This window comes from Callorhinus ursinus, unplaced genomic scaffold, assembly GCF_003265705.2.
Source record: "Callorhinus ursinus isolate GAN/ISIS: 27379988/994484 unplaced genomic scaffold, GSC_fseal_2.0 scaffold36, whole genome shotgun sequence".
NCBI classification, from domain to species: domain Eukaryota; kingdom Metazoa; phylum Chordata; class Mammalia; order Carnivora; family Otariidae; genus Callorhinus; species Callorhinus ursinus.
In genome coordinates, this window is record NW_027397098.1 from 3,979,027 (window position 1) to 3,999,551 (window position 20,525).

Genomic DNA, 20,525 nt, shown 5'->3' on the forward strand with positions numbered 1-20,525 from the left:
TTCCGCTCCTAGGTATTTACCCAACAGAAATAAAAACGTATGTCCACCCAAAACTGTGCAGAAGAATGTTTGTAACAGCCTTATTTATGATAGTCAAAAGGTAGAAACAACCCAAAGTCCATTAAGTGAATGGATAAATAAAATATGGCATATCCGTACAAAAGAATACTATTTCATAGCAGGGAGAAATGAAGTACTGATGTGTGCTACAACATAAATGAACCTTGAACACAGTATTTGCAGTGAAAGAAACCAGTCACAATGGATCACACACTGTATGATTCCATTTAGATGGAATGCCCAGTACAGGGAAATCCAGACAGAAAGCAGATTACTGGTTGCCTAGGGCTTTGGGGGTTGGAAAAAGTGGGGAGTGATGGCTAATGGGTTTGGGATTTCTTTTTGGGGTGCTGAAAGTGTCCTAAAGTTGATCGTGGTGATGGTTTAGTATATTCACAAAATTACTGTTGTGGGAAAATGAGAAGAGCACTGGACTTGACATTAGAAGATCTGGTTTGAATCCCACAAGTGTCAGACACTTGATTTGTCCAATGCACGTCCTTCGAACTTTCTCCTGTGTTCTCCACCTCATTGAATGGTCTCGCCATCCATCCACCCAGTTCCCCAAACCAGAAACAGGGGAGCCATCTGAATGCACACTTCCCAGCCTCTCACTACCCCTAGCTAATCAGTCTAGCCCTACTGATTCTTTCTTCAGTCTTTTGAAATGCTCTGTCTTCTCCATGCCTGCTCTTCCTGCCTTTTGCTGACACCCATCTCTCACCTGGATTACTGCAAAAGCCTTCTCTAAGTCCTAGTGCTTAGTCCCTCCCACCCTCCACATCACTGGGATGGTAGTGTTCCTAAAAAAAAAAACAAAAAACCCTCCTGTCACTTCTCTGCTCAAAATCATTCAATGGTTCATGATTGTGTCATGATAGCAAACACATATCCAATGCTCCATGCGTGCTAAGCACCATTCTGACTTTGGATGTATTAACTCCAATCCTCACGTCAGTCTATGTGGCAGAGGAAGGGATTAGGCATGGAGAGGTAAATGACTTGCCCAAGGCCATGCAGCTGGCCAAGGCTGGAGCTGGGGTTGAATCCAAGGTGCCTGGTCAGGGTCTGTGCTTATAGCCCACATGCTAGACTGCCTCACAAAGATGGAGACCAAACTCCTTCCTGTGACCTCGGCCCTGCCTACCTCCCGCCCTCCACATGCTCCTGGGCTCTGGTATTACCAAACTGTCTGCATTTCCTCAAAATGGCCTCACTTAGCTTTGCCATCCCAGGTATGGCCAAGAAGGTCACTGATGAGACAACTGGGGGACATGACTTCCATGGGGTCCTCCCTCTCCCCATACCTTCAGGTAGGTGTGGGCTGTGCTCTAGGTTTAGTGATGGTTGCCATTAAGAAAACTCTAAACGATGTCCAAAGTGCCACTCTTCAGCTAGTAACAAAGAATTGAGGATCGTTCATAATAAATGACAATGTGAGGAACGTATCTCCAAAGGGACTGCACTCTGATGGCCCCGAAGAGCTCTGATCCCATTAGTGTTCCCACTTCTAGGAACTCACTTCCTCCCCTACATGGGGTGTGCCTTTGTCTCCTTCTAGAGGTGCATGCTCAGCTGTGGGCTCTTCACACACTGTGTGCTGTTCCCCCTCTGCAGTGAAAGGCGGACTGCCTCTCTTCCTCAAAGTCTTGAAAGGGCGCTGGGACCCCAGCACAGGGGTCTGTGTTTTGCTTGACAGTGAACCTCAGTTGGGGGATATGTCAAAGTGAGGGGTACTCTGGTTACTGTTGTAACAGTCTATGTGTCCATGCGAGGGTCACCTGAGGGGGTCTTCCAGGCTTTCTGGTCCCTCCTTGCCTGACATCTCAGTCAAAGTCTCCCACTGAGGCCTACTCCCTTCCCCCCGACAGGCTTCAGCCTCCAGGACCAGAGTCCCCCACCTCCCATGAAGCAGATGCCAGGGTCTCTGAAAGTCTTTGGAATCCTGACTCTTGGGCTGGGCATTCCAACAGCAACTCCTTGGGTGCAGAATCTTGGAAAGGCCGCTTCAAAACAGTCTCGGCTGGGACCCGACGACGACAGGCTCTGCTTCTGTGAAGGTCTGCAGGACGTCAAAAACATCTCCAGTGCTCCAGGAAGCAGCCAATGGAAACCACCGCTGAGACCCCTCCCACGCCCCCCCCCCAGGGGCATCCATGTCTCCTGCCTCCCTCCCTCCTGGCAAGCCTGGCACAGACCTGAGGACCTGGCGGGTGGCTTCAGGGACGGCAGAACCCTCTCTGCCCTGTGGTTCCCAAATGGAGCCTCAGCCCCTCCAAAAATGGCCTGGAGACAGCTGCTCATGTCCTCCTGTCTCTCAGCTGCTGTGCTCCTGACCAGTGAGTATGGGGAGGCTCCAGGATGGACTAGCGTTAGGTGAGGCTGCTTAGCTGGCCTAGGTAGGAAGGGGGCGTGTTTACTGTTAAGACAGTTGTGCCTGGGGTGTGTGTGTGTTTGTGTGTGAGTGTGTGTATAACACAACACAGGAAGAACAGCTTACTTGGTGGTTTCCTGGGTGGACTGCTCTGTGGCTGGGATTTGCAGACCCCAGGGCCCCACACCGGGGCCTGGCAAGCCAGTGTCTGGGAAGGGCTGTCCCAGCTCAGCTCTGGGCGAGGGCTCCCCTTGAGGTGCCACAGCCCTCACCCTGTGTTCTCCCACAGTGCTGCAAGAGGGGACTGGTGCATCGATGGGTACCCGGCAGGTGGCAGGACAAGAGGCCCAGGAAGGGGAGTGCGAGGGCCACCCAGGGGTGCAAGGTGGATGGGATAGCTACTGCAGTAGCCCTGGCGAACCTGGGCTGGTCGTGACGGGCCTCTCTCGGGTTTTAGATGTGGAACAGAAGATTTTCATGCAAGAATCAGATGCCTCAAATTTCCTCAAGAAGCGCGGCAAGCGGTCCCCCAAATCCCGAGACAAGGCCAATGGTAAGGATGCTGGAGGCCTGCCCCTCCCATTCCTTTCTCACAGTCAGCTGGGCTGTGGGGACTGCTGGGGGATCGAGGAAGGCTCCACCTAGGCCATCGGGTATCAAAGTGACAGCGGTTCTGAATTAGAAATTCCACATTTCCTCAGCTGCAGGTCACATCTTTGACTACACCACCAGGGTAAGGAACGAAAAGGGGCAGGGCTACATCGAACGCACTTAATAGAGATGAGAGGCATCCCAATTTCAGAAAGTTTAAAACGTTAAGGACAAATATGTTCTAGTCAGGAGGGAACACAGTATCTGGGTGTGTGGTTTCTGGGGGTATCAGACAGTGCCTCACGTGTAAGAGCACTCACCAGCACTACAGGCAGGGAGAGGGCACATGGGACTAGGAGCTGGGGCAGTGGGCTTGGTGACAGCTGTGCTAAGTGGCCTTGGCCTCTTCCTACCCTGGCCCCAAGTTTCCTTACTCATAAGCCCCTGAAACTGTGGTATGCAGCCAGCAGTGTTTTTCTGTGTGTTTGTTTTGTTTTTTAAATTTTCATTTTCAATGCATTTGGAAGGCTTTTGAGCTTGGAAGTGTGTCTCCTCCTTAGTCCGAAGTAGGCCCTGGTGCCCCTGCCTGGCAGGGACCCTCATTTCCATGACCTGCCGACCCTTGAAGGCATCTAAGTTTTCTGCCCTTGAACTAGATTCTTCCAAGGACTCTGAGCTCTGTCTCTGAGTCTGTGGCTTGACTCATTACTTGCGCGTATGTCTGAATAAACTCTTTGTGTACCTCAGCACGCTCTGCGAGGCTAACTTGCTCAGTAAAAATAACAGGACTGTTTTCAAATGATGAAAATGCTTGGAGATGAAATTCCTTTCCCCCACCCCCAACCAACTGGATTAAGTATGAACCACACTGGGAAAATCTCCAGGCCTCACCCAACTTGAGATTTAGAAGGTAGCAAACATCCAGAAACATGGGAAGGATTGTGATGAAGGTTGGGCAGTTCTTGATGGAAATCAGAGAAGCGGCCTCCTGGCAGACTTCCAGCGGGGAACTGGAGTGAATTTAGGAGAGGCGAATAGTTTCCATCCTCGTAAGCTGATTCAGAACCACGAGGAGCATGATGAAGTCAGAAGTCCCTCATCTCAAACAGAAGTCGCGGGGGGGGGGGGGGGCGGGCGGCCAGGACAGCCTGGTGAAGACATAGGATGCACCTGCACCTGAGTTCACCTGCTGTCATCTGGGTGACTCCCTTGTATGGGCAGGAGAACAATGCCCAGTTATGTCTCAGGCTGGGTAAAAGGCAAGTGACATTGACAGACTGGAATCTGGAACCAGGAAACAGGCACCTGACATCTCTAAGCTTCTGGGTAAAGATGCAAGAGGTTCCTTTAGGACGAGAGGAGGCACTAAGAATGAAATGCAGAACCTCAGAAGGGATGTACACAATGCACAGGATGCACAGTGTCAACGTGGCATTTTGTCCTAAGGCTTAAATTGTTCTTAGCTGTTGCTGAGTCAAGGGTCCCATTTGTCGCATCTCCAGAAAGGCAATTTGGAAAGACTGCTTCTTTTTTGAAGTACATAGGAATGGAAAATGCTTCTTTAGGAACTGGTGATGGCTTATTTAATAAGCACTTGCTTCCTACACTCCAAACCCCTTTGCCTCCTATCCCCAGTGGGTTTCTAGGACTTGGAGCAACACTGGGGCTCAGGGTGCATCATAAGAGGGATGGGGCCACGAAAGGTGTGTTCTGGGCCAAGGAGTGGAGTGTGGGCACCTGGGGCTCCGGCTCATCCCAAGCTATGCCCTGACCAACTGTGTGACTTTGATTAGGTCACTGTACCTCTCTGAGCCTCAATTCCCTCTTAAGAAATGTGTGGATGTGGGGCAAGGGGTAAGTGTGGGGGAAGGACGGGAGTACCAATTCCTTCTGCCAGACTCCAGAGTCCCACAACTATGTGGGTAAAGGCATAAGTGTGGGAAAAGCATGGGATTTACCTAAGGAATCTGCACTGAGACCAATTCACAGATAATTGGACTTTTACTCTCAGTTACATAAAATAATGTAATATAAATAACAAGTACTTAATTAATTGACTTATTGTAGGCCACTTAACTTTCAAACATTTCAGATGGTTTATGGTATTATTATTGCACAAAGAAATCCTTTGTTGTTTGTACCAGCACCCCTGTAATGTGGGGTAGGGCAAGAACCCAATGGCTTCCTCAGTTTCTCTTCTTCCATCATCACTGTCCCCGACTTCCTCCTGCACAGCCAAGCTGGGGGGGACAATGGCGCCTGAGTCTCCCCTCTTTGATGTGATCATACCAGAGGAGTGTGAGGTGTCCTTGAGGGACCAGTTCCTCCTGCAGCAGATATGGCCTTCCTGCTGTTGTGGATTTGTCCAGCTGAAGCCCAGTTAAATGCAATTATCTTGATACTAAGAGAACTTTCAATAATTTCTTTCAGACAACCAGAGCCCTGGTCAAGAAGAGGTCAAGATTTAAGGGTAGAAATGGGTGAACCGGGGAACTATTTTACACCAAAAGATCTCCAATCTAGAAAGATTTTTCCAGGCTGAAATAAAGCAGGTGAGGAACAGCTCACCTGCTGGTGAAGGTGTGATGTGGTATTTCAGGCAGGGATTCCCGCTGGGGCTCAAGGCGCTGCTGGGGGGCTGCACGGTTCAACTGCCAAGGAATGGTTCCCATATTTATATGTTCTTGGTGACAGTTTTCACTTATCACTGGGGGTATTTCTTCCGCCCACAGAGGTGTACCCCCCAATGTTATCATGTGGAACTCAGATTTCTCATAAAAAAGTTTACAGCTGAGGCACCTAGGTGGCTCAGTTGGTGAAGCGTTCGACTCTTGGTTTCAGCTCAGGTCATGATCAGGGTCGTGAGATCAAGCCCCACGTCAGGCACCATGCTCAGTGTAGACCCTGCATGAGATTCTCTCTCCCTTTCCCTCTGGTCCTCTCCCTGTTCTCTCTCTCAAATAAATAAAATCTTAAAAAAAAAAAGTTTACAGCCAACTTCACTAGAATGCATTGTCTTACAAAATAAGGGATAACTGCAGTCAGTAACTTCAGGAAGTTTACCTGATCACCTCATATTCTGTACCAGTTACCTATTGCTGTGTACCGATGGACCCCGAATTCAGCAGCTTAAAACCACATTTACGGTCTAGTTGCTCAGCAGTCCAGATATGCCTTAGCTGGGGGCCTCAGGCTCAGCACCTCTCCCACGCTGCAGTCATCTCAAGGCCTGACGGCAAGATCTGCCTTCAAACAAGCCTCAGTGCCTTGCCGACTCTCTGTCAAAGCCACCGGTTCCTTGCCATGAGTGGGCCTCTCCATAAGACCGCTTACAACACGGCAGCTGGCTTCCCTCAGAACAAGAGATGCCCAAGAAGGAAGCCACATTCCATCATGGCTTCCATCTTCTGCTCACTGGAAGAGTCAGTTAAAGCCAGTCCACACAAAGGGAGGGAACTGCCTAAGAGCACGGATATCAAGGATCCTCTCAGATCTCCCTACCTCATTTTATCATCCCTACCATCATTGTGCCCTGTATACATTTCTTTTTTTTTTTTTAAAGATTTTATTTATTTAATTGATAGAGAGAGAGAGAGGGAACACAAGCAGGGGGAGTGGGAGAGGGAGAAGCAGGCTTCCCGCCGAGCAGGGAGCCCGATGCGGGGCTCGATCCCAGGACCCTGGGACCATGACCTGAGCCGAAGGCAGTCGCTTAACCAACTGAGCCACCCAGGCGCCCCCCTGTATACATTTCTATCACAACAGCCATACTGCTGGGCATGACTTATTTTTGTATCTTTCTCCTTATATGGACTACAGGCCTCTAAAACAGAGGGACAGAATCTTTCTTACTTGCCTTTTTAATCTGTGCCTGGCACACATTTTGGCTGTGACACGGCTCAAAGACGGACTTGGAGGTATTAATGTGAAATTAGCTTTTTTTAAAAAAGATTTTATTAATTTGAGAGAGCCTGAGAAAGCTCCTGCTGAGCTCAGAGCCTGACATGGGACTTTGAAATTAACTTTAAGTTGATTATTCCCTCCTAGAATTCATTTCTAATCATTGGATTTCTAGATTCTAACTGGCCCAGCATACTCAGATGCACCACTAATTTTATGAGTGAAGCTAAACTGCTTTTCTCATTTGCAAAATATGGTGCCTGGACAGGATGAGTTCCTGGGTCCTTCAAGTTTTAAAGTCTGTGTCAGGAGTAAACCATCTTCGTGAAGCCCCCCTCCCAAACAACCCTTCCCTGCCAGGTTCAAGTTTCTCAGGCAAAATGATCAGTGTTCCCCTGAAAGTGTGCCACTGTCCCCATTCTTGGAGGCAACTCTCACTTCTTGCCCCTTCCCAGTGGAGAAGAGGCAGAAGCTGCGGGCTGATGAGCTGCAGAGAGAGTATTACGAGGAACAAAGGAACGAGTTTGAGAACTTCGTGGAGGAGCAAAATGACGGTAAGAGCTCTTCAGCCAGTGTCTTCGGGGAAGTGGGCCTTTGGGGGAAAATCAAAAGTTGCTTCCACTTCTCCCTAAATTTTAATTAGAGGAGGGAGGGGTAAGAGAGGCTCTTTCCTCAGTTCACATCTATTGGAGTCCTGAAGAAAAAAAGTCACACAAATGGCTACAGAACTTGAGAAGGCACAGAAGAGAACACAACACCTATATTTCCACTGGCTTGGGGAAATTTTGGCTGATCGTATTTTCTCCTCCTGCTTGGGGATTACGGTGGTGGCCCGTGTTCCTTGTCTTAGCCCCCATGCTGGTGGCTTAGCTCTGGTTACAGGTAAGTTGGAAAGGTTTCAAACTCACTTTCAAATCCCCTGGATTCACATCAACAGAATGGCTCTAGGAACTACTCATTCTGGCCTTTGTTCACCTATTCACTATAATCAGTATCTTTTTTTTTTTTAAGGATATTTATTTATTTGACAGAGAGAGAGCACAAGCAGGGGGAGCAGCAGAGGGAGAGGGGGAAGCAAGCTCCCCGCTGATCAGAGAGCCTGACGCGGGGCTCGATCCCAGGACCCTGGGATGATGACCTGAGCTGAAGGCAGACATTTAACGACTGAGCCACCCAGGCGCCCCTATAATCCGTATCTTGTCTGACCGGTGTAACCAAACCAGGAAACCTGACCTCAGAAAGCAACTCACCCATAGTGTTAGGCACGTGCTAAGTTTTATACGCTTTGCTTGCGCCCTTATGCAACTGTTCTTATCTTTTCTAAGCCTTGGCATTTGTGTCAGAGTCTCTTGCTAGGCAAACGGCACACTTTTTTCCCTGCCTCAGGACTCCTGCCTCCCTTAGGCAATGCTGATTTCACAAAGGCCTTAGTGGTGGCAGCTGGGTGTGGGCATAGGCATGGGCAGAGGGAGGTCCTGTTTTCAGACCAGCCTCTCATGGCGTGGGATGGGACTTACCATCTATTAAGTGTCCTCAAGTGTCACCCTGAGCAAAACCCTGTAGAAACACTGATCAGGGCTGAGGCTAGCAGGCCAGAGTGTGTATTTATGTTTATTTTTGTTTTGGTCTTTCCCCCACACTTCTAGATGGAAATGCTCCCAAGCAAGCTCCTGAAATGTACATGAGCTTGGACAAAGGGCCCCAGTTTAGGTGACCTTTGCTAGAGAAAGTCCGTGGTTTTGGTTCTGAAGTCATGAGCCTCCTGGCTTGTATGTTCTGGTGGATTTGGGAGGTAACACTCTGAGGACATCTCTTAGAAACAGGATACAATCACCAGGTACCCAAGGGCTGCAGGTCGTGCCCACTGCCTCACAGGTGGCACCTGAGCCCTGCAAACAGGTGTTGGGCTTGGATCCCACCAAATCAAGCTCTCTGGGAACATCCGGGGGGTGGGCAGGCCACTGTAACTCAGAGGCAAAATATTTCTGTTGGACATTTGTTTACCTTGGTGAACAACTTGGGGAGAGGCATTTAAAAATGAGAGTGTACTCTGCAATCATGCTACTGACCTACACCTTCACTGTCTGTGGGTGTCTAAACTGATCAAACCAGAATGTTTCCAAAAGGAAACCAGTAAAGTAATGAACACTTTCCTCAGAATTGGAAAAACATGCACAGGAATATTTAATGGAAAACTGCTATTTCATCACTTAAAATGTTCTTTCACGTTTACTCATCCTTACCCAATCTTTTTTTCTTAACATTTCCACTGTAAAATTATTTCATTTACAATATATGCTCAATGTAGCAAATTCAAGCAACATGGAAATCCATTACACACGAGGCACCTGGCTGTGCCCGACTGGCTCAGTCGGTAGTGTGTGTGACTCTTGATCTTGGGGTTGTGAGTTCAAGCCCCATGTCGGGTTTAGAGATTACTTAAAAATAAAATCTTAAAAAAAAAAAAAAAAGGAAATGTGTGTAATGACACATAAGGAGAGTTTTTCCTTTTTGCTTCTTTAATTCAATTCTACTCTGAGGTAAGCCCTGTCAGTGGTTTAGTATGTATCCTTCCACTTTTCCTGTCTATTTTCACACACACTTCATTCTTTATAAAGGCAAAATAACATATAATTATGCAAATCCAGATAGCCCCACAGCCAGTGCAGAAAGGAACTACTTAGCAGATCTGAGTTGGCCACATGGAACTGGCTGATACCAAAGTAGAGCTCTGAAAGCTCCCTCTTTCTAACAAGGTCTAACAAGAGTATTTGCCTCGACCAAGTAGCTCATTATTAGATTGTCGCAGGCATGTTCCTTCCATAAGCAAGGAGAGCATCATGGAATTGGGTCCTTTTACTGTAATTCTTTTCACAGTGGAGCTGATGCAGCTCTCCCCAGCTGAAGCACACTTCTCTGTGAGGTAATGGGTGCTCAAGGAACACTGCGCTCCCAGGTTTTCCCTCAATAAGCCCTATTTTGTATTTACCTCACATGGCCCTAGTGGGGGGTGGTTTATGTGTGTCTTTGCTCCCTTTGCATGTCAGTGAATATGCTAGACTTTACTTACCCATTCCTCTATTAGTAAGACAGGTTTCTGGAAATTAAATGATGGGGTCATAACTTACATGTGAAACTGGATAAATCAGATTTCTCTTTGAAGAGGTTGTATGTGCTTTCTGTTATTGGACACCTTTGCCAATCCTTTCTTAAACCAAGCAAACAGAATATTGGCAGAAAGGTCGGAAAGGGGGAACTCTTTCAGGATATACTGTCCATGGTGTTTCCTCAGACAGAAAATGTCACCTTCAGCTCTAGTCTCCAAATCACACCCTGTCTGCAGGAGCCACACATTTCCACCAGCTACCCCACAGCCTTTGGGCCTGTTTTCAACAGAAAGCCTCTTTAGGAAATCTGCTCTTCTCCGCAGCTTCACTGAAAGGACCAGCAGCTTTAAATGAGAACGTGATTGCACTGGAAGAAACTAGCATTAAGGAAACACTTTACAGATGCCTCAAAATTTCATTACTATTTTTACTTTTTATGATGAGACAAATTGAGAATGAATATTTCAAAGTTTTAAAACATAAATCTCAACAGAAAGGAATGGAGTTCTGCTGTTTGCCTGCTATCTCCCATCTCTGATCTTAACTGGAGAAATCAGTCAGCTTGAGCAGAACGAAGGTCAGAGGTGTTCCTCTCTGGATTACTGGGCAGGAGACGCATGCATGGGCCCCATCCGCTTCCTACTGCACCCCTGAAAGTGGCAGAACAGGGAACCTTAGCGAACTGGCCAGATATACCCCTGCCTCAGTCTTGCTCTTGTGGGTGGGGCTCCTCACAGCACCTCATCCCACACCTAGATGACGATTTCTCGCTGAGAGGCGCGTAGGAGCATTACATTCCTGACCTTAGCTGGGTTACTAAGTGAGAGAAGACATGGCGAGCCAACCAGCTGCGGTTTTTAGTTGGGCACAGCAGTGCAGGCTTGGCTGACTGCTAGCTCCGAACCTGAGGCAGGACTGCAGGCTGCTGGCCCAGGAGGACAGATGAGCTGGCACTTTACTCACATGAAACTGCCCTCTTGGTTGGCCAGATCCAGTCCTCGAGCCTTTTGGTTGGTAACCCCAATTTACAAGGGGGAATGTGTGTAGTTACACATCTAGATGTGCAATGGGGAAAAAAAGCAAAGCATTGCTCTCCACCTTAGGCCATAAAAATGGAGGAGCCACATTTTGGGTCATCTTGGTCATAACACACCCAAATGCCTTCTGGTAAGAGGGCCAGCAACCAGGTAGAGGGCAGCTGTTGGATTCAAACCCACAGCCATCCACACCCGCAGGAAGGGACACTGAGGCCAGACAGATGTCAAGAATCAAGAATGGTGTGACTGAATAGCCAGTTTAAAACAATAAAACAGCCTGTCCTTCCCTCTTCAATGACTATGCGCTTGGCATGCTCGCTCCAGATAGAGCTCTGGTAGAAAAAAAGAAATCTATTACCTCATTTTATCTCCATCCTTAACAAGGGTCCCATCATACCTCAGCATTTTCAAATTCTGCCCAGAATTCCTTCATTGAAAACCATTCACAGTCATTTTATCTGGGCAGGGAGAAACATGCCAAGGGTAACACGAGCAGGACTCTGGGCAGCAACATTTACTAGGAATGGAGCAATCTGTATTTTTAGAGACTGGCCTTGTCAAAAGTGTGGACTTTTGGACTCTTCTCTGTTCTTTCATTACTCTCTCCTAGTCCTTTAGGGATTCCAGCAACAAATTTGTCACAGGATGAATTGATGAAAATACATTATTTTTATTTATTTATTTTTTTAAGATTTTATTTATTTTTAAGTAATCTTTATACCCAACATGGGGCTCAAACTCACAACCCCAAGACCAAGAGTTGCATGCTCCACTGACTGAGCCAGCCTGGTACCCTGAAAACATTATTTTTTAAATTTTTTATTTTGTTTTAAGAGAAAGACAGCAAGAGCAAACGGGGTGGGGGTAGGGGCAGAGGAAGAGGAAGTATCCTAAGTAGGTTCCATGACCAACTCGGAGCCTGAGGCAGGGCTCCATCCCAAGTCTCTGAGATCATGACCTGAATAGAAATGAAGAGTCGGCCACTTAACCTACTTAGCCAGCCAGGCGCCCCCAAAACTCGTTATTTTTAATTCATTGGTTTTTTATGTTGCCATTTTCTTTTTCCTGCTTCTTTTTGTTCTGGTGGGAGGATCGGGGTGGGAATGTGGGAATGCGCTCCAGGGGAGATTTTACAAATTATTATCATGTATCTTTGTTTACTTAGGATTTTTTGGGGGGAGGAAGTGGTCATTTTTGTGAGCCTCAGAATGATTTTTTAAAATTTAAAAAACGTGGTACATGCTTTTCATCAGTTTAATTTGGTTGGGTAGCTCATTTCTAATTTCATTTCCAACCAATTATCTTCCAATTTTTTTGACAAATTTTTCATAATCTAAAAGTTCTTAAGGGATTTGTCCAAAAGCAAACTGGTTAAAAATACGGATATTCTAGGGATGCCTAGGTGGTTCAGTTAAGTGTCTGCCTTTGGCTGGGGTCCTGGGATCGAGTCCTGCTTCAGGCTCCCTGCTCAGTGGGGGAGCCTGCTTTTCTCTCTGCTGGCCGCTCCCCCTGCTTGTGCTCTCTGACAAATAAATAAAATCTTTAAAAAAAATATGGATATTCTAATTCCTAATTGGTAACTTTGGTATACCCTGTGATCTTACAATGTATTAACACTTTAAAAAATATATTTATTTATTCATGAGAAACAGCGAGAGAGATCACAGAGGGAGATTACACATTATTTTGATTTTTTAAATCAAGAATACTTTGACTAGGTAATATATACATACGTTTAAAAAATTTTAAAGGGCAGAAAAAAATACAGCGTTCTTCTGTCTCCCAAAGAAAACCATTATTCCCAAGTCTTGAGTATCCTTCAAGTGATTTGGGCACATTTAAGTATCTAACTATATTTTTTTTCATTTTTATGTTTTATTTTCTTCCATGTTTATGTTTTAAACTTTAAAATTCATTTTTGACCAATGATGCTCACTTTATTCATTAAGGCAATTTTCTACTATTAAAAAAATCTGCATAGTTAGAGTTGAGAAGCTTTCATAAAGCTTTTTTGAAGAGAAAGCTTCATAAAAAGAAAGCTTCCTGGGTGCCTGGGAGGCTCAGTCGTTAAGTGTCTGCCTTCGGCTCAGGTCATCATCACAGGGTCCTGGGATCGAGCCCCACATCAGGTTCCCTGCTGGGCGGGAAGCCTGCTTCTCCCTCTCCCACTCCCCCTGCTTGTGTTCCCTCTCGTTGTATCTGTCAAATAAATAAATAAAATCTTAAAAAAAAAGGCTTCCTGTGGGAATGATGATGTTTGACGAGACATGCCTGAAAAGAATATTCACTTAATATGTAACACAAAGGGGAAAAAATTGTTTTCCATATAATTTCTCATTAATTTAGAGCAGTAATAATGAATCTCAAATGACACACTGGTGAGTGTGAATCATTTAGGGAATAGGCCCCCAAATGTAAAACTTTCCTAAATAAAAATGGTCGCTTCATTAATATGAGGCAGTGAGGTCACGGTGCACTAGCTTATGATTTTATTAGCTCGTGTTTGGTTGTTTATTACACACCCAGCATAGAACTGTGGTACCGAGGGGCAAGACATTTTATATTTTGTAAGATGAAAACCCTAAAATACTCTTAGATTGGCATCCTGAAACCACTGTTCAAAAAAAAAACAAAAACAAAAAACAGTTCATTCCCTTATTAAATCACTGAGGATACTCTTCCTGTACCTTTAACCCTAAGTGCCCGAATGACATATACACCATTGTTGTTTTGGCAAGATTGATGATTACACGAAGATAAAATTCAGCACAACCTGAAAATGTACTCATACTCAACGCAGGACTTGACATGACTTCCCCCTCTCAAGGTCAAGCCCACTGGTGCTCAACTGATACCATCACTAGGGAATGTATGAGAAGATCAATAAAACCCACACTATTATTTATAGATCCTCTTGTTCAACCTTACTCAGAATATTTTCTTGATAATTAACGGTGAAAGAAAACGCTTTCCTCTTTAGAATGGGAACAACATCAGTCATAGATAAGAACTGCACTGTGAAAAACTTCCAGGCAACATAATCCAACATGTAGAAAATCCTAAGAAATCTATAAAAAAGGTGCTAAACTAATATGTAAGCTTAACATGGTCCCAGGATACAAGGTCAAATGACAAAAATGCATTTTGTTTCTATAAACGAGCAAGTAATAATTGGGAATTGCAATGCAAAAAGTACCCTTTACAATATCATCAAAACTGTAAGACATTTAGAAATAAACATGACAAGATATATATACAATCTCTACACCTCTCGGACATACACATTGACAGGTACATCACTAGATTAAAGAGCCAGGCCCCCTCTTCCTCCTGACAGTCTTTTGAGGTTTCAGTTGATTTCTGTAACTGACCACTTGTTTTTCCTCTTCAGGGACTTTAAAATCCCATTCTTATGTTTTAAATTCACCAATAAAGTGTGAACCCAAGACATACTAGGCCCCCACCCTTAACCCCAATGAAAGCAGAGCCCCAGGCCCATGTGTACTCCTACCTAAGACCTTGCTGTTTGGCCCAAGACCTTGCTATTTGGTGTGCTATGTTATTTCCAGGCCCTATAATTAATAAACCTTATTTTTTCAAAGTTTGCTGATGGTTATTGTTGGAGGCATCTTGCAATCTTAATAGGAATCACAAGGGCCAGAACATCCACAACACTGGCTAGTCATATGCTGAGACAGGCACAAATACTACTAAATGTTGCTGAGAAAAATTAAAGACCTAAATAAACGGAGAGATGTATTATATTCACAGATAGGAAGTCTTAAGATGTCAATCCCCCCAAATTGATCCAAAGATTAAACACAATCTTTTTTTATTTAATATTTTATTTATTTAAGAGAGAAAAAGTGTGTATACATGAGGAGAGAATCTCAAGCAGACTCCATGCTGAGCGTGGAGCCTGACACAGGGCTCAATCTCATGACCCTGAGATCTTGACCTGAGGTGAAACCAAGAGTCAGACGCTTAACTGACTGAGCCACCCAGATGCTCCTTAAACACAATCTTAATAAAAATTCCAGTAGGGTTTTTTTCCCCCCACCCCCGGTAGAAATCAACATGCTGCTTCTAAAATTTACACTGAAATGCAAAGGACCTAGAACGGCCAAAACAAATTTTAAAAAAGAACAAAGGTGGAGGACTAACACTAGCTGATTCCCACACTCGTTATATCTATAATCATTAAGACAGCATGGTACTGGCATAAGGATTTACATATACTGTATGAATATGTCATTACTATAACAAAACTGAGTCCAGAAGTAGACCCCCAAATACATGATCAACTGATTTTTGACAAAGAAGGCAAACTAATCTAATGGGGGAAGTGCTCATCTTTTCACTGAGTGATGCTGTAAATGAGTGTCCATTTGGAGAACAATGAACCTCAACCCTTACACCTCATGGCTTATACAACATTAACTTGAAATGGACCACAGATGAAAGAGTGAAAGCTAGAACTATATAAAAATATTCTATAAGAACATCTTTTTAAGGCAGGTAAAAATTTGTTAGACAAAATGCATGAACCAAAAGTGAATCAGCTGATAAAATGCACAAGAAAGTAGAAACCTGCTCTTTTAAGACATTGTTAAGAAAAAATGAAAAGGCAAGTCTCACACTGGGAGTAAATATTCATCACACATATATCTGCAAAACACTTGTATACAGAATATAGGAAGAACTCTTTTTTAAAAAATTTACTTATTTTTTACTAGTATCAGAGGTAGAATTCAGTGATTCATCAGTTGCATACAAAACCCAGTGCTCAATTCCATCACGTGCCCTCCTTCATGCCCATCACCCAGTTACCCCATCCCCCCACCCACCTCCCCTCCAGCAACCCTCAGTTTCCTAGAGTTCAGCATCTCATGGTTTGCCTCCCTCTCAATTTTCATCTTATTTTATTTTTCCTTCCCTTCCTCTATGTTAATCTGTTTTGTTTCTTAAATTCCACATTTGAATGCATGGAAGAATTCTTATTCAACTCGATCAACCAGTAAACAGATATTTCACCAAAGAAGATACAGGAATGCCAACAGGACATGAAAAGATGCCCAGTGTCAACAGTCATGAGAAAAATGCAAATTCAAACTGCAATGAGATACCACCACACACCTATTAAAACGGTTAAAACTTAAAAAGACCGACGGTATCAAATACTGGTGAGAATGTGGATCAAATGGAATTCTCACATATTATTAGTGGGTGTGTAAAATGGTGCATCCCCTTTATTTTTTTTGAAGATTTATTTATTTTTAGAGACAGTGCACGTGCATGAGCCGGGGGCGTGGCAGAGGGAGAGAGAATTCCAAGCAGATTCCCCACTGAGCATGGAGCCCCACACGGGGCTTGATCTCACAACCCTGAGATCATGACCTGAGCCGAAATCAAGAGTGGGACACGTAACTGACTAAGCCACCGAGGCGCCCCAGGGCAAACCCCTTTAGAAAATATTTTGGCAGTTTCTTTCTTTCTTTTTTTTTTTTTTTAAAGATTTTATTTATTCATTTGAGAAAGAGAGCATGCGTGAGGGGTGGGGGGAAGAGGCAGATGGAAAGGGAGAAGCAGACTCCCTGATGAGCAGGGAGCCCGACACAGGGCTTGATCCCAGGACTTAACCAACTGAGACATCCAGGCACCCCTAGTTTAGCAGTTTCTTAAAAGCTAAACATACACTTACCATTTGACCTGGAAATCCCATTTCTAGATATTTACCTGAGAAACAAAAACACATATCCACAGAAAGACATCTACCTGAATACTGGTAGAGGCATGATTCCTAACAGCCCCACACTGGAAATAATCCAACTCAAATGTCCATCAACAGGTGAATAACTAAATTGTGGGGCATATCCATCCAGCAAAATACTCAACAATAAAAAACAATGAACTACTGATATATGCAACAACACAGATGCATTTCAAAATATGGTGAATGAAGGAAGCCAGACACAAAAGTGTATTCTGCATGATTCTATCTAAGTGAGACCCAAAAGACAGGCGGAAATTACAGGGAGAGAAAAACGGATCTGTGATGGGTCGGGTAGGACAGGGAAATCGCACAAGCCACTGACAGGATGGAAATGTCCAAATTTTGTTTGTGGTGGTGCTTACGTGGGTGTCTGTGTTCATCAAAATTTATTGTATCACACATAAAATGTGTGCCTTTTACTGTGTGAAATTTAGGCCTTAATAAAGTTGATTAAGAAAGAGACCAATATTTGCTTGCTTTGGCAGCATATATACTAAAACTGGAAAGAAAAATACCAAAGGAGAAGTCTTTGCTCAAGCAAAATTACCACAGCCTTTGTTCCAATCTGAGTTTCAACTCACATTTTCAAATCCCTTAGTTAATTTCCAGGACCCTGAGATCATGACCTGAGCTGAAATCAAAAGCCGGTGTCTTAACCAACTGAGTCACCCAGGCACCCCTTGGCTTATTTTAATTTTCAAAAATTTCACAGCTTTTCCACAAACTGCTATTAAGTCAACTGATTTCTATTTTGTGCCTATTATTTTCTTTAGATATATCACCATTTCTTTCCTCAATATTGGTGAATATAGAATTTCATTTTTTGAGCCATCCCTCCTTGAAAGCTGTATTGTTTCCAAATCTCTACACATGGGATCAGAGATGTCTATTTTACTTGTCAAGTAGAGTGCTGATGGGCTGCTATGAGTGACATACTGAGGCAAAGAGATTTACTCTCCTGACTTTTAAAAATCCATATTCTCAGACACATTTAATCCACTATAAACATCAAGCTTCACTTGCGTCCTCATCACCTTTTACACAACCCAATTCATGAAATCTCTTCCTGTCAACTTTGCTACGGATGGGTCAACTTGTAATGTTTTTAAAAGTTGAAAACTAAAATTTTTAAGCTTTCTAAGTTGCCTCTGAGGAACATTCCACACCAATCACTCAGAAGCTCCTTATTTGCCACTCTGCATCACTGTTATCTAAATTACTTCAGTCTTCCTTCTCTTGTTTGGAAGAGAAAATATATTTAAACAAAACTCAAGAGAAAGGTGATTAAAAAAGAAACAAAAAACACAAGCCACACGTTGCCTCTAAATAAAAAAAGACAGGGGCACCTGGGTGACTCAGTGGGTTAAGCATCTGACTCTTGCTTTCGGCTCAGGTCATGATCTCAGGGTCATGAGATCGAGATCTGCATCAGGCTCGGTGCTCAGTGGGGGGGGGGGGGGGCTGGTTTAGATTCTTCCCCCTCCCTCTGCACCTCCCTCCCAGCTCGTGCACTCTCTCTTTAAAAAAAAAAAAAAGGCACAGCAGAAACAAAATCTGTTATGACAATCAGAACATCCAGATCAACTACCTCCCCCTGAAATACAAAGTTTCTGTGTGCTAATTTGGATCAACTGTGTACCTACCTTGTTTGGATGGCCTATGATTACATGATTACACAATAAGCCCTACATTGCTAATGACAGGGTAAGGAAAAATTAAACACACATTTCGGATTTATATAAAAGCATTTAATACACTGATAAAGAGAACAGTATTAAAAGACTGATCTCACTGATGAATCGTAATTTCAATGCAAACAAGTCCCCCTTCTGGCCCACCTACCGCTTCTCATCACTGATCTATGAAAGCCTAAATACAAAAGACCTCAAACGAAAGCCCCCTGAAATCTAGAGTAACTGAGAAGTAATTCAATGATTTTTAAATTATTACAGTACAATACTTATATATGATACACAAATGAATGGGAACTCTAATGGTGCCCCTGGTTCAAACAGGAATGTGTTTCTTTCATGGGAAGGGGATTGCCTGAGGAGCAGCCTGGAGCTCAAGTCCTTGGCAGCCGCTTAGTTGTGATCTTCTTCAAATACATAGCTCTATTTTAAGTTTATGGGATAAACAAATCTACTCTAAATGAGCCATTAAAAATACCACCGTTGAGTGCCTTCAGTCCCTATTAAGAATTAAACACTTTATTCTTTTCTTCATTAGTTAAAAATTAAAACAAACACCTCCTGGGAAGTGAAATCCTCCTAAAAATATAGCTTTTGCAATATAACCTTAGGAGAAACACTCATATTGAGCAGAGTTCGATGACATCTAAGGCATGTACATGTTTTTTCTAGCTCTTGAAAAGCTATATCAAACATCTCCCACAACCAGCTCATGTAAGCATTATGTCCATCTACCATAATACCATCTTGGGGGAAACCTGATCTATTTCTAGCTAGAGTTTAAATCCCAATGTAATAATAATCCTGCCAATTTATTCACTCTTAGGATGATATCAGCATTCACTTTGGAAAATCAGGTTGCCTAAAAGAGGAATCTCCTAAACTGCATTTTTGGGGTGCTAATTTGCACAGGGTTTGACCTCTAATTCTTGATGTGTATGAAAGAGTATATCTGCAAATCTCAAACTCCCGGAGTTCTGTCTTTCTGAGATGTTTCTGTTTTTCAATCATTGTTCATAGCTTCTTAAACTCTGTATTTGTTTTAGTTAGAGGTTTCGAAGTTTCTTTAAGCCATATTTAAACAAAGCCATATTTTCAAATGATGAGATTTTAGTGGTTCTATTAAAGCGCTCCACAATATTTTAAGGGCACAGAGAACCATATAGATATGAATTAAATGCCACATGAGTGAGTGCATTAATCAACTTGCAAAACAAAAGAGAGATAAGAATAGAAATGAAAGAAGGAACCTGGCTTTGATGTCAATATATCAAGATTGTGTCAAGGTTAATGAGCATAATTATTTATATGGGAGAAGCTGTATTATTTGTAGAATTTGAGCGCTGAAAGATACACTTCAACATCATTTACTCCTAGCCTCCTCATTTTCTAGGTAAGAAAACCGAAGCCCAGAAGTTATGCAACCTACCCAGGGTGAGCTAAATTAATCCTTTTGCCTCTGTGTTCCCATATAAATAACAGAACTTTACTCTGATCAAGAAGCAACACTGCACGCTCTATTACCCAAAACATACAGAAACACACTCTCAATTTACCTTCCCGTTTCTGAGCAAAAAATCCACATGAATGCAGCCATCAGTAGCAAGAACACGGAAGACGATGGTATTTTGATTCACCACTTAAAGGTCAATGTTAAATTTGGTATCAAACCAACACAACAGAAAATAAGCAGGTAAAATTTTTAGGCTTAATAAGTGTCTGTTTGGACTGAGTCAATCAGGAACATGAGCAAACAGAGCAACACCCTTGCTTTTCCAGAGCCATAAGAAGCAATGTAGGTCGTGGGTACCTGTTTGAAGTCAGGGCTATTTAAGGCTATTCAGAAATTTGGCATGTTCTTCTCCTCGTGGTAACAGGGTTTCTCCTCCTATCTTTGGGCCTGTTTTTTCCTAGAAAAATGAAAATAGTTTAGTGAGAGAGGGGTCAACATTATTTGCATGGATCACTAAAATTGGTCACTTTGCAAATGAC

General features: G+C 43.7%; 2 protein-coding genes across 9 annotated transcripts in view; one reads left to right on the top strand and one right to left on the bottom strand.

Moving 5' to 3' along the window:
- Positions 1-20,525, bottom strand: part of MCM10 (minichromosome maintenance 10 replication initiation factor) — an 88,333-nt gene that overhangs the window by 29,795 nt on the left and 38,013 nt on the right. For 4 of the 8 annotated variants that reach the window (XM_025853485.2, XM_025853486.2, XM_025853482.2 and 1 more), the window contains exon 20: positions 18,401-20,443. In XM_025853485.2, the coding sequence (XP_025709270.1) occupies positions 20,360-20,443 (84 nt within the window). In that variant the 3' untranslated portion in view covers positions 18,401-20,359. Of the gene's footprint in view, positions 1-10,451; positions 10,683-18,400; positions 20,444-20,525 lie in introns of those variants that run through there. The other 4 variants (XM_025853484.2, XM_073879894.1, XM_073879895.1 and 1 more) reach the window with 3 other exon arrangements.
- UCMA (upper zone of growth plate and cartilage matrix associated) lies at positions 2,342-8,639 on the top strand. Its single transcript, XM_073879850.1, has 5 exons — positions 2,342-2,399; positions 2,724-2,795; positions 2,892-2,987; positions 7,381-7,479; positions 8,572-8,639. Exons 1-5 carry the CDS (start codon positions 2,342-2,344, stop codon positions 8,637-8,639), a joined length of 393 nt encoding a protein of 130 aa, XP_073735951.1.

What these genes read in the sequence shown, in the direction of transcription:
- UCMA (XM_073879850.1), top strand. Translation starts at nt 2,342, where the DNA reads ATGGCCTGGAGACAGCTGCTCATGTCCTCCTGTCTCTCAGCTGCTGTG. An exon ending in AGCTGCTGTGCTCCTGACCA is followed by an intron (nt 2,400 to 2,723) that starts GTGAGTATGGGG and finishes GTTCTCCCACAG; the next exon opens with TGCTGCAAGAGGGGACTGGT. An exon ending in AGAGGCCCAGGAAGGGGAGT is followed by an intron (nt 2,796 to 2,891) that starts GCGAGGGCCACC and finishes CTCGGGTTTTAG; the next exon opens with ATGTGGAACAGAAGATTTTC.